Source organism: Dryas octopetala, chromosome 3 (assembly GCF_963921425.1).
Source record: "Dryas octopetala chromosome 3, drDryOcto1.1, whole genome shotgun sequence".
NCBI classification, from domain to species: Eukaryota; Viridiplantae; Streptophyta; class Magnoliopsida; order Rosales; family Rosaceae; genus Dryas; species Dryas octopetala.
Window position 1 is genome coordinate 1,453,847 of NC_141368.1, and position 11,765 is coordinate 1,465,611.

Consider the following 11,765-nt stretch of genomic DNA (forward strand, 5'->3'; position numbering starts at 1 on the left):
TAAACCCATGTGCCGAGCCGAAGCGCCATTTCCGGCCCGAAGCTCGGCATATTACAGACTCATCAGGTCTATAAACTCATGTGTCGAGCGGGCGCGCCATTTCCGGCCCGATGCTCGGCATATTACAGACTCATCAGGTCTATAAACTCATGTGTCGAGCGGGCGCGCCATTTCCGGCCCGATGCTCGGCATATTACAGACTCATCAGGTCTATAAACTCATGTGTCGAGCGGGCGCGCCATTTCCGGCCCGATGCTCGGCATATTACAGACTCATCAGGTCTATAAACTCCCGTGCCGAACTAGCGCGCCACTTTCGGCCCAATACTCGGCATGGTACAGACTTATCAGGTCTATAAAAATCCCTGTCTGAGCCGAAGCGACTTCCTACAGTCCTAACGTTCAACAGGATATTTCTAAAAGAAAAATATACACTCCAACCAAAACTTTCATCGTGCATGCCGAGCCGATCTGAAAGTAGGTTTGAATATTTTTCTCAAAAAACTGCATTCCTAAATATCTCAATGGGTATGCCGAGCCCATCCGAGATGACTAGGGTTTTTTAAATTTTTACTTATCCTGGTTATGCTTATCAAGCTGATCCGAGGACAAGTTCTAATTTATCATCACCATTCATTTTCATTTTAATCGGCATGCCGAGCCGATCTCAAAATGTCTTGGTTCTTATTATGTTTTCACTTTTATCATTTTCTTTTCCATGTGTTATTAGTTTTTGTCGTTAGCTTAATTTCCGAGCCGAACTGACAGCAGCTTGTATCATATAAAGAAAATTCTGATAAAATTAAACAACATAAAACCAAATACAAATTGTTCCAAAAACAATTAAACCCGAGCCACACTTCGGCTCGGGAACAAAAAACAAAAACAAGACAACATAAAAGTTAAATAAAATCAGCCATCATGCAGATCGCTCGGCAGGGCCCTCCTGGATCGGCTCGGTAGACTCCTCGGGCGTCTCCTCGCCGAGCTGCACCACCTCAACCCCGCCGATCTGCATCTCAGCATTGGGATCGGATTCGGGGACCGGGGGAATCGGGGTCGGCTCATATGCAGGCAGTGGAGGATCTTCCGGAGTCGGCTCGACTTCGGCACGGACTTGGCGATCGAGAGGAGGAAGCTCATCCTGTTGACTTCCCTGGGTGTCTTCGTCGTCCTCGGACTCGCCAAGGAATGATACATCCCAGTCCGGCCTCTTCGATTTGATCGCCTCCAAAAGCTCCTGATACCCATCAAAATGGGCATCAGCCAGTGCCTGGGCGCTCGGCACTTCAGATCGACGTCGGAGTTCGACATTCTCGATCCTCCGTTCAGCGGCCTCGATGTCTCGCTGGAGATCGCCGACATAATGCCTCAAGTCCGCCACATTTTGCTCCGAGGAGGCAAGCTCCTTGCCGAGCCGACCGACCTCCTCCTCCTTCCTGGCCAGCCTGGATTGCAGACCCTCCGACCGTTCGCGCTCGGCATTGACCGTCCGCTCGGCCTCGGCCAACTTCTCTTTCAGCTCTACGACCCGTGCCCGAAACCTCTCCAGTTTCGCCTCGGCATCGACGGCGGCCTTAGCAGCTTCGAACTGCCTCATGGCGAGCTGCAAGAGAAACAAATTCATCATTAGTCCGAACCGAGCGAATAGACAAAATCCGAAGTAAAGGAGACTTACCAACATGGCCTGGCGGGATGCGATCAGAGCCTGGTGGCTGAAGCCCGGCTCGCCATGATCGGCCCACAGCCCCTCCTGCACCCTCGCGGTCATCACGCGCTTGAGGCCCGTGACGAACGGCTCGAGGCCGGGGACTACCTCCACCGCTTTCAGGGGCGCCGAACCGGACGCCCCGGCACCAGAACCGCCGGGCTCGGCCCGAGCCCTCTTCTCCACCGGGGCCTCGGCCTGGGGAGCCTTCCTCTTCTCTGCTTGCCGAACCGGTCTCGGCGCAGGAGATCTTGGCTGAGCTGCCGCTGGAACAGGAGCCTGGACCGGCTCGGCAGGGGGCCGCCCTGCTGCTTTCTTCTGAACGCTCCGGGCCGCCCTCCTCCTAAGGCGAGTCTCCAGGTCGGTGGGCGCCATTCCCCTCTCGGCTCTAGGATTCCACCTGGGCACAAACCAGGAGATCCCGCTCAGTCTGATCTGGGTTTCCCCGAGCAGAAACTTGGTTGACAAGTACTCTGCTGGTGAGTTCCTGATCGCGGCGATCTGGTCCTTGAGCTCGCCTCGGAGCTTGTACTTGCCCCAGCTTACTGCGAAGGCGAAACCAAAAAGAGTTAGACAAAAATATAATACAATTAACACAATACGTATGCAAATTGTCCTCGGATCGGCCCCTAACACCCAATGCCCACCTGGAATTCTAAAAGCTCTGGGGACCCGAGCCGAGGTCATTCTGTTCGGATCGGCGAACTCCCAATCCCCAGAGACAAAGAAGTATCTTTTCTTCCATGTCTTCTGGGAGGAGGGATTCCCACCGAAGAGTGGCCCTGAGTACGCCTGGAGGTTGTAGAATCCGAGCTCGCTCTGCTTCGACCTCAGCGCGTAGTTGCAGAACAGGATATCCTTGTGTGGCACACACTTGTGCACTTTGTGCCACAAGATGTGCATGGACAGGATGATCCTGTATACATTCGGGTTCAGCTGGTGTGGCGCTGCGCCGATCGTCGCGAGCCAATCCTGCAGGAAGGTGTGCAGGGGAAGCCGAACCCCGTTCTCAAACATCTCCGGGTACATAGTCACCCATCCTACCGGGGGTCGGCTCGGCTTCTCCCCCTCGGTCGGCAACCTCATCAACACGGAGTCGGGAACCGAGTACCTATCCCTCAAGTCCCTGAGATGGTACTCGGTCATCTCATTGGGGATCTGATCGGCCTTCCACGCCAGTTCCTCGTAGAAGTCCGGGTCGATCGGACTTCCCGTCACCCCCTGAGCCGAGGTCGATGCCTCGTGACCTCTATCCCTCTCATCCGAGCCTGAAGTGAGTCTGCTCGGGATGGTGGCGATCGGCTCGACGTCAAGAGGTTCTTCGTCACCTCCTTCGGCCGTGCCTTGTTCCCAGTCGGAACTCAATATCTCAGGGTTTTCCTGATCCCCTCGGGCTCGGCGCTCTCCACCCGGATTGCGATTCAGTGCCGAGCCGGCCTCGTCTAACTCTTCGGACAAGCCGTCCCAACTCGCCTCACCCGCAGGTGAGCTTCGGCTCGGCTCGGCCTCATTCGCAGATGGGCTTCGGCTCATCTCGGCCTCACTATCTCCTTGAAAGGCTTCTCCAGAGCCGAGCCGACCACTCGAGTCAGTCTCAGACATTGCAAACACCTTCTCACCTTTCTCTCTCTTGCTTTTTGAATCAAAAAGTGTTTTTTTTTTCAAGAACTCTCAAGAACACACACCCAAAACCCGAAAATGCAGAAAACTCAAAAAGGAGGAGAATCACTTACTAGTTTTCCTCCGCCCACAGTTTCCGCCCCAAACACCCTCGGAACCACCTCGCCTACCGTCGTGCGTGGTCGGATTCGAGATCGGACAACTTCAAAGGCGACAATGAGAGAAGGAAATCCTCGGTGAGAGGAAGAGTTTTCACAGAGGAGAGAAAGAGTCTGAAGATGAAAGTGAGGGAAGAGAGAAAGCCACCACTTTTATACCCCATGCAAATCAAATCTCAGCCCTTCATTTCTGGCGCTTCAAATGCCAGATCTTGACACCTGTCAAGCATTCAAAAATACCCATAATGAGGTGACCCTTACGTTCCCCCATGCAGAAGTCAAACGTCCCTTCACCTGCCCCTGAGATATTTTGGCCAATCACAAGTCACCACCTGCTCGGATCTTCAGAAACATAGATATGTCGGGTTCGGCTCGGATCAAGCAAGCATATTATCTTTGGGAAGGTCATCGCACTTCAGCTTCCAATCCACCACTGTCCGCTCGGCTCGGAAGCTGGGGGACTCCTGTTTGTGGGAAAATCCACATCAATCCGAACAGCCAATCATGGCTCGACACGTGGCTGGTCAACATCCACCTCGGAGTTGACTCTCAGTGGTCAAACTTTGACCTCCACACCATCACTGATCAACACTTCCTCTACCAGCTCAGACCGGATCTCCACACCGCCCCTCCTTGTTCGGTCCGAGCCGAACCGATGATCTTCCATGGAGTCCAGTGTCCATCTTCCCACGATCATCCCGGCTCGGCTCGGCTCGGCACAAGAGATGGCTTCCTTCCGAGTTCTGGCGTCGACCAGCTAGGGCTCGGAAAGACTCCAATCTATGGACCGGCTCGGCCTGAATTCCCATGCCCAATCCGACCACTAATGGACTTCGTGTCTTCACATGAAAACATGTGTTCGTATCGGCTCGGCTCGGCTCTCCGCCGCCATTCCCAGGAAGATCACGCTAGGACGAACCGCCACACTTGAATGCACCTGACACAATCCTCTGACAGATAGAATATCAGGCTTGCATTCATGACTGCTGGGCAGTTTACCTGGACCTTCCAACCTTGCATTTAATGGAGCATTCAATGCAGCATTGAATGCTGAGGAAGCAAGCAGCTGAGCATGCAACTAGGTCTAACCAGGTGCGTGGGTCTCTGGCAACCATTCATTCACAGGCAGGTAACTTAATCATTAAGTCTTCCTTTGCCTATATAAGACACCACATATGCATAAAATGAGGCATCTAGCAATCCATCAATACACACGCAAAAACACTTGCATTCCCTTCTACAAAAAAAGGCCTACCCAACTTGCTGAGAATAACCCAGAACATTTGCCTTGTTCTTCCCATTCTCCCAAGTTCTTCCTTTGTTCTTCCTCACCCACCATCAAACACCACCACTGATTTCATCATCGGAGTGTGTTTGGCTGGTACCACACCGGTCCATCTCCTTTGATCTTGTTTTTGTCTACAGGAAGATCTCATCCAGCATCCACTTCATCATCCAACAAAGCACCTGATCAGCCAGGTCAACTTATCTAAGTTGTTGCATCTACCTTACGAGAATTTGCATCAACAATGACATCCCACTGGACCCGAATAGGCTTAGGATACCTTTCAAGTAAAAAAATAATAAAATAAAAAAAAGAATTTGAACAAGTCCAAATCCTTGGTACGATCTACAAATATTTATCATTAATATTCAACCCATGAAAACATTATGGACTGGCCCTCATGTGGGTCGTCATTAATGTTCAACACGAAAGAAAATTGTTAAGTATATATATGTCTCTCTTCAATAGTTGTTGCAGCATACGATAATCATATCACCAAATGACATATATAAAACAAGTTATTACAACAAGACAAACATATATATGATATCTATATCAAAGTATAAATTGGTCAAGTCTGACCAACAAGAACATCTTTGTAAGGAGTAGGAACTGGAAGAACTGGTGCAACTTTTGGCTCCTCTGTTATTTGCCTTTTTCTCCTCCTCTGATCTTCTAGGATTAGCGGAACCTGGCCTTCCCTTTCGTGAAGGAGTCGCTCCTGTGCCCCTCCCCTTAGTTTCTCAAGCCGTAGATGCCCTGCATCATGCATCTGCTGCATCTTGAACACCTTCACCACATTTGCCAATCCCCCAAACACAAGCAATAGGCTCCCAACTATTCCCAGCCACACCCAAGTCATACCCTGCACACACAAATAAATTGATTACATATTTAATTCCGTAACGCAGGACTTTACATTCCCGACATGAGATACTCTCGATCACTTACCAGTAGCTCTAGGCCATGATGCAATATCAAGATTCCATCTTGATCTTGCTCACGGGCATTGATAATTGCACCCACTGTGAAGACTACACTAGCAATCAGAAATGGGATGTGGACACTCTGTTGCAAGATCTGGACATGCCCATCTGCTCTCTCATAGATTTGGCACGAGTTGTGAGCTGAACCCAGCAACCATAAAACAGGGCCAGCAATAAGCATGTTCCTCGCATGTCTCTCAAGCCTAAGGTAGCCATACCCTTTTTCCACCTACATTCACAATTGTGGACATGACCCACAACAATTTAGTGTACTAAAATAACCACAACGTACATTATCTAATTAGGTTCTAGATTAGCCAAAAAATATTAATTGTACTAATGAATCAAGTATCGATCGTCCTGTTAAAGTTAAGTGCACGACTCATCTAAGGGACACAAATTTTGAGCAGCAGGTAGTACTGATTGTTCTCAATAGTAATAGTAATGCAATAAATGAGTTATTAATTTCAACACTTTTAGACATTTAATCAAACACTAATTACATACCGTCTCTCACAATACAATATTAAGCCAACTAATTCTAAATTAATTAATAAAAATAAAATATACCTGAATGAATAGGAAAAGAATGCCCAAGAATGAAAGAATGGAACCCAAAGCCTGAACCAACGGAGCCGCGAACTCGACCAGCGCGAGCTGCAAGTCCAACTCCATGAAGCCGAAGCGGTAATCGAAGCCGGCGAGATGCGCCACAAGGTCGTGCAAATTCACGATGAAAATGATCGCAAAGGCTATGAGCATAAGAACTAGACCCGACTTGGCTTCATTTGAAAGCTGAGCCACAAACCCACCGAGAAGCACAACCGTCGCGAACAAATAGAGCCCTGCGTTCATGTACTCCGCCCGGTTCCGGCCCAGCCGCGGCCCGTACATTCGGGCCTCGCGTGCCGACGCTAACTTCACCATTTTAGCTTTGTTGATTGGATTGCAAGAAAGTGATTCATGAAAAAGAAAACTCTGTGGATTTCTTCTTCTTCTGCGGAGTGTGGGTTTGAGACTTGACAGAGAATGAGTCAAGAATGAAACCAAAACAAGGGGTACGTGTCTTCGTGCATGAAGCGCTTGTATTTCAGATTATTTTAATAATAGATCACTCACACGTGGCACCTCGATCGGGACTCAAATTTGGCTGAGTCGAAATTTATGATATTATAAAATTTTAAAAAAAAGGAAGAAGGAGAAAGAGCGAAACGGTGCGTTTCAGCGCAACTATTCAAAACCCGGTAACGACTGAACGATCAGCAACCATAATTCAAATCTCTGTCTCTCTCAAAATGCTGGTAGTTGAAACATGGAAGAAAAACCGATGGAAACAAAACCTCAAACAGTTCTCGACCCTTTACCAAACTGGAAAAACTCAATGCCCCAGCATAGTTTCAACCAACGTTTGCATAAACCGGTACTGCAAAAACGGCCAACTAGACATTGCTCGAAGGGTGTTCGATGAAATGCCAATGCGAACCGTTGTCTCATGGAACACCATGATTTCTGGGTATTCGAAGTGGGGAAAGTTCAATGAGGCTCTATCTTTGGTTTCGACTATGCATCGTAGCAATGTAAGACTCAATGAAACCACCCTTTTGACAGCTCTTAGCGTATGCGCCCGTTCAGGGTCTTTGAGTGAGGGAAAAGAGGTTCATTGCTTGGTGCTGAAATCTGGGTTGGAGTGTTTTCAGCTTTTGGGAAGTTCCCTGCTGTACTTTTATGCTAATTACCTTAAAATTGAGGATGCTAAGCTGGTTTTCGATGAGTTGCATCGTGGAAATGAGTTATTGTGGAACTTAATGGTTGTAGGTTATGTGCAATGTAATTTGATGGTTGATGCTATGGAATTGTTCGTGAAGATGGCAAAACGGGATGTTGTGGCATGGACTACGTTAATTTCAGGGTACTCAAAGTGCGAGGATGGGTGTGAGAGGGCCTTGGAGTTGTTTAGGTGGATGAGGAGGAGTGGTGAGGTGGCACCTAATGAGTTTACTTTTGATTGTGTTATAAGGGCTTGTGGGAGATTGGGAGTGCTGTGTGTAGGAAAGGCTGTACATGGGCTTTTGGTTAAGTATGGTTATGAATTTGATCAATCGATTAGTGGTGCGTTGATTGAGTTTTATTGTGATTGTGAAGCTATTCATTGCGCCAAGAGAGTTTATGATAGAATAGAAACGTCGTCTTTAAATACTTCCAATTCGCTTATTGGGGGGCTTGTATTGATGGGTAGGATTGAAGATGCAGAAAGAATTTTTAATACACTACACGAAAAGAATCCGGTTTCATATAATTTGATGATTAAAGGGTATGCAATGAGTGGTCAAGTTGATGAGTCGAAGAGGTTATTTGAGAGTATGATGCATAGAACTATAATTTCTTCGAATACTATGATTTCTGTGTATGCTAGGCATGGTGATATTGATAAGGCTTTAAAGCTTTTTGAAGAAACAGAAGGGGAAAGAAACCCTGTGACATGGAATGCCATGATGTCGGGTTACATTCAAAATGATCAACATGAGGAGGCTTTCATACTATATGTGAAAATGCGCAGATTATCCATAGACCATACGAGATCAACATTCTCTACTCTATTTCATGCCTGTTCATGCCTTGGATCTCTTCAATTAGGACAAATACTTCATGCCCAGTTGATTAAGACGCCATTCGAATCAAATGTGTATGTTGGAACATCCCTCATAGATATGTACTCAAAATGTGGGAGCATCACTGATGCTGAAACATCATTTATCTGCATTCATTCACCCAATGTGGCGGCTTGGACAGCTCTCATTAATGGGTATGCACAATATGGGCTTGGCTCCAAGGCAATTATGCACTTTGAGCAAATGTTAAAGCGAGGTGTCATCCCTAATAGTGCTACTTTTGTGGGAATTCTGTCTGCTTGCAGTCGTGCTGGTCTAGTCAATGAAGGGATGAGAATTTTCCACATAATGGAAAGAAGTTATGGAGTAAAGCCAACTCTTGAGCATTATGCATGCATAGTGGATCTTCTTGGTCATTCTGGTCGCCTACAAGAAGCTATGGACTTTATTGAAGAGATGCCTATTGAACCAGATGGGATTATCTGGGGAGCGCTGCTAAATGCTTGTTGGTTCTGCATGGACATGGAACTGGGTGAGAGGGTGGCTGAGAAAATAATTAGTTTGGATCCCAAGCCGACATCAGCTTATATAATTTTGTCTAACATGTATGCTGTACTGGGGAAGTGGGGGAAGAAGATGAATGCAAGAAACAGATTGAGAAGCTTGGAAGTGAAAAAGGATCCTGGTTGTAGTTGGATTGAGCTGAACAGCAGAGTTCATGTATTCTCTGTAGAAGATCATAGCCATCCTCATTGTAATTTTATTTATGAAACTTTGGAGCATCTGACAGAAAATATAAACTTTATTGTTCAATTTGATTGTGTTTCTATGTCATTAGTGAACACTGGTTCTATCAATGCAACATACTCTCATCATTGACCAAACTCACAACAGTAGTCTATCCTATAAAAAAAATATCAATTAAATGACTAGTTAAAGTCTCACAGTGGATACTGGTTCTATTATTATTCTTCAGTAATATCTACAATTTTTTTTGTAGCATCATTATATTGTCATTGTAGCCACCAATATTATAATTTAAACATTGCTCAGTTTCAAGCTCAGTGTAGAATTTGTTTTCTTGTTTAAATTGCATGGTTATGATTCAATTTGGTATATTAAATAGTGTCAACGACTCAGCTAACTTGCATATGTGAATGCTGAATAGGTTCTCAGGACAGATTCTTTGTGAACCGGACGCTTTATACACAATAGAAGTGGGTTGATGTACGTTGACGATGGAGACTTCTGCTTAGGCAAATGAAAACCTGATTATCAGTTTAAGAGGTAAGTCAACTCTCTATGTGATTTACTCTGTAACTTGTATCTTGGCATACATTGGAATGTTACATATGCTAGATAAGGAAAGAAACTTCCCATTAATTATATTTTCAAGATACTACACAGTTGATAAATTCGGAAGAAATTGTTATACAACAATGAGCTAGCTAGCTCATTTTTTCAGCATTAGTTGCTTTCCATCTCCCCTCTGAGATTTATTGATACCTGTGACAGTCTAGTATGTGTTAACCACTGACATAATTTCTAGAGACCTGCATTATTGGACAACACACACACAAACATACAACCTTATAGTGCACTTTCTTCAACTTTTGCCATTTGTACTGTCACAAATCACAAGCTGCAGTTGTTTGTGTTTTTCGTCATAATTCTCTTCACAATCCCATTTTTTTGGTAATTCCATAGTTCCCCTTTTCCTGTACTTGCAGTAGAGCACTAGTTGAAGGATGCCTAATGGGCTTCCAACCAGATTAGGGGACTGCCAAGATTAAAAGAAATTAATTAATTTAGGTTAATTTTTTTCACATGCACTTCCATTTGTTCAGGACAAAAATTAATTAATCAGGTTCGGGAGTAATTATTATAAAGAAAGAAAGTTTAAATGTTATACAAACCGCAAGGAAGAGATCACGGCTGAGTAGTCCATATGCCATCCAAAGTGAACTAGAGAGGAACGAGAAGAAAGACAAGTAGAATGGCATGAATTCTACACTCTTTGTTAGTATCACTTGCTTCTGCAATAAGGTTATTATATGAGAGAAGTTCTAATTTGTAATTGAAACTTTATTAATTATAAGTTTGAGAAAATATTTATGATAATTTCTTACCACAACCACCAGTGGAGAAGCATACATTGTTACAGAGGCCACTAGCCCTACGCTTCCAACAAATATCTTTCGATGATGGTGGTCATGGAAAACAAAGGCTGAGATAATGGCGGTGATGCAGAACACAGTGATAACAGGCAGCACAATCACGGTTACTTTCATCTGCATTCCGGCCATATGAAATACCTAAGTGTATGTGTAAGGAAACATATATATATATATATATATATATATATAGCATGCATTGACTCATACGTTTTGATTATCATGCAGTACTCAACATGAAACTTTTTCTGTAAAAAGTAAATTAACTTGCCTTTCCTTTGGGTGTTGCAAACCAGAAATATATGATAATGAAAGAGAACTCGAGAAGAATGCCTAGGCCATTGATGGTGACCACCGGAAAGTTTTCCCACCCGTAGCTTACAAGAGGCAGGCCATACCAAGTATAAAGGAGACAGTTAAGCAGTGCAGTGATGTAAGGTACACATGAAAACTCCTCTGTGTTTTTCTTCCTTATGATCCTTGACAAAGTCAATCTGCAGGAAATTAATTAAGAATCATATGAAACCAATTAGTGCATGGCTCAAATTAATCATGAAATTTTCTCTGGATTAACATCAAATAATATAGTCATGATTTGAGTGAGGCAGTATAATTAATAATAGTAGTGTAGGTCTTGACATTACATGGGAGCAGCGTAAAGCAACAAAGAAGCAGCATTTCCTGCAATAAAGACATGCAAATATGGCATATTATTTGGTAACCTTTTTACTACATTTAATCATTGACAATTCTAGCAAGTTAGCTAATCAAACAATAAACAAAGTTGTAAGTACCCATCACTCCAATTGCCAATCGCAACCTATCTCCCATTTTGTTGCCCTGAGAAAATGAATGGTTTTCTAAGGCAAAATTTCCAACAAGTCACTAAATTCAATACTTAAGAATGAATGCCTTGTGCATGAAATGTTGAATGCACCTGGCCTGCAGGGAATGTGTATGTATGTATATGAGTAAAACAGAGACAGATAAGAAGAGAATAATAGAAAATTGAATGGTGCAGGTACTAGAAGTGGTGTCGATGCATGTATTTATAAACTAATTGTGTGGATGGAAATAACTGGCATTAGTGTGGAGCTTTTGCTTTCTTGATTGTGGACTTTCAATTTGTTTAATGCAGACGCTGTTTAATTAATTGTGGACTTTTGTTCGTTTTTAACATTCAGATTAATTCAGAGTTAGTTGTTTTGGTTTGTCTAGTGAGTAAT

The 11,765-nt window shown here is 44.7% G+C and overlaps 3 protein-coding genes across 5 annotated transcripts; 1 reads left to right on the plus strand and 2 right to left on the minus strand.

Moving 5' to 3' along the window:
* Positions 1-5,341: 5,341 nt before the first annotated feature.
* Positions 5,342-6,683, minus strand: LOC147289287 (polypyrimidine tract-binding-like protein). The gene is made up of 3 exons (XM_086238820.1): positions 6,327-6,683; positions 5,722-5,985; positions 5,342-5,635 (listed from the first exon to the last, which is right to left on the minus strand). The coding sequence occupies exons 1-3, from the start codon at positions 6,681-6,683 to the stop codon at positions 5,342-5,344; spliced, it is 915 nt and encodes a 304-aa protein (XP_086094946.1).
* A 368-nt stretch (positions 6,684-7,051) lies between these two features.
* On the plus strand, positions 7,052-9,623 carry LOC147289288 (pentatricopeptide repeat-containing protein At2g13600-like). The gene is made up of 2 exons (XM_086236425.1): positions 7,052-9,119; positions 9,534-9,623. Exons 1-2 carry the CDS (start codon positions 7,052-7,054, stop codon positions 9,578-9,580), a joined length of 2,115 nt encoding a protein of 704 aa, XP_086092551.1. The 3' UTR covers positions 9,581-9,623.
* Positions 9,624-9,725: 102 nt separating this feature from the next.
* SWEET3 (Nodulin MtN3 family protein) lies at positions 9,726-11,550 on the minus strand. 3 transcript variants are annotated; one of them, XM_086236427.1, is made up of 7 exons: positions 11,477-11,550; positions 11,334-11,379; positions 11,184-11,220; positions 10,811-11,033; positions 10,495-10,656; positions 10,282-10,401; positions 9,726-10,145 (listed from the first exon to the last, which is right to left on the minus strand). In XM_086236427.1, the coding sequence occupies exons 2-7, from the start codon at positions 11,368-11,370 to the stop codon at positions 9,972-9,974; spliced, it is 753 nt and encodes a 250-aa protein (XP_086092553.1). In that variant the 5' UTR covers positions 11,371-11,379; positions 11,477-11,550; the 3' UTR covers positions 9,726-9,971. The 3 variants fall into 3 exon arrangements, with proteins under 3 accessions (XP_086092553.1, XP_086092554.1, XP_086092552.1); XM_086236428.1 differs by having other exon boundaries at positions 9,726-9,871; positions 9,955-10,145; positions 11,334-11,547; XM_086236426.1 differs by having other exon boundaries at positions 11,334-11,547.
* Between the last annotated feature and the right edge of the window lie 215 nt (positions 11,551-11,765).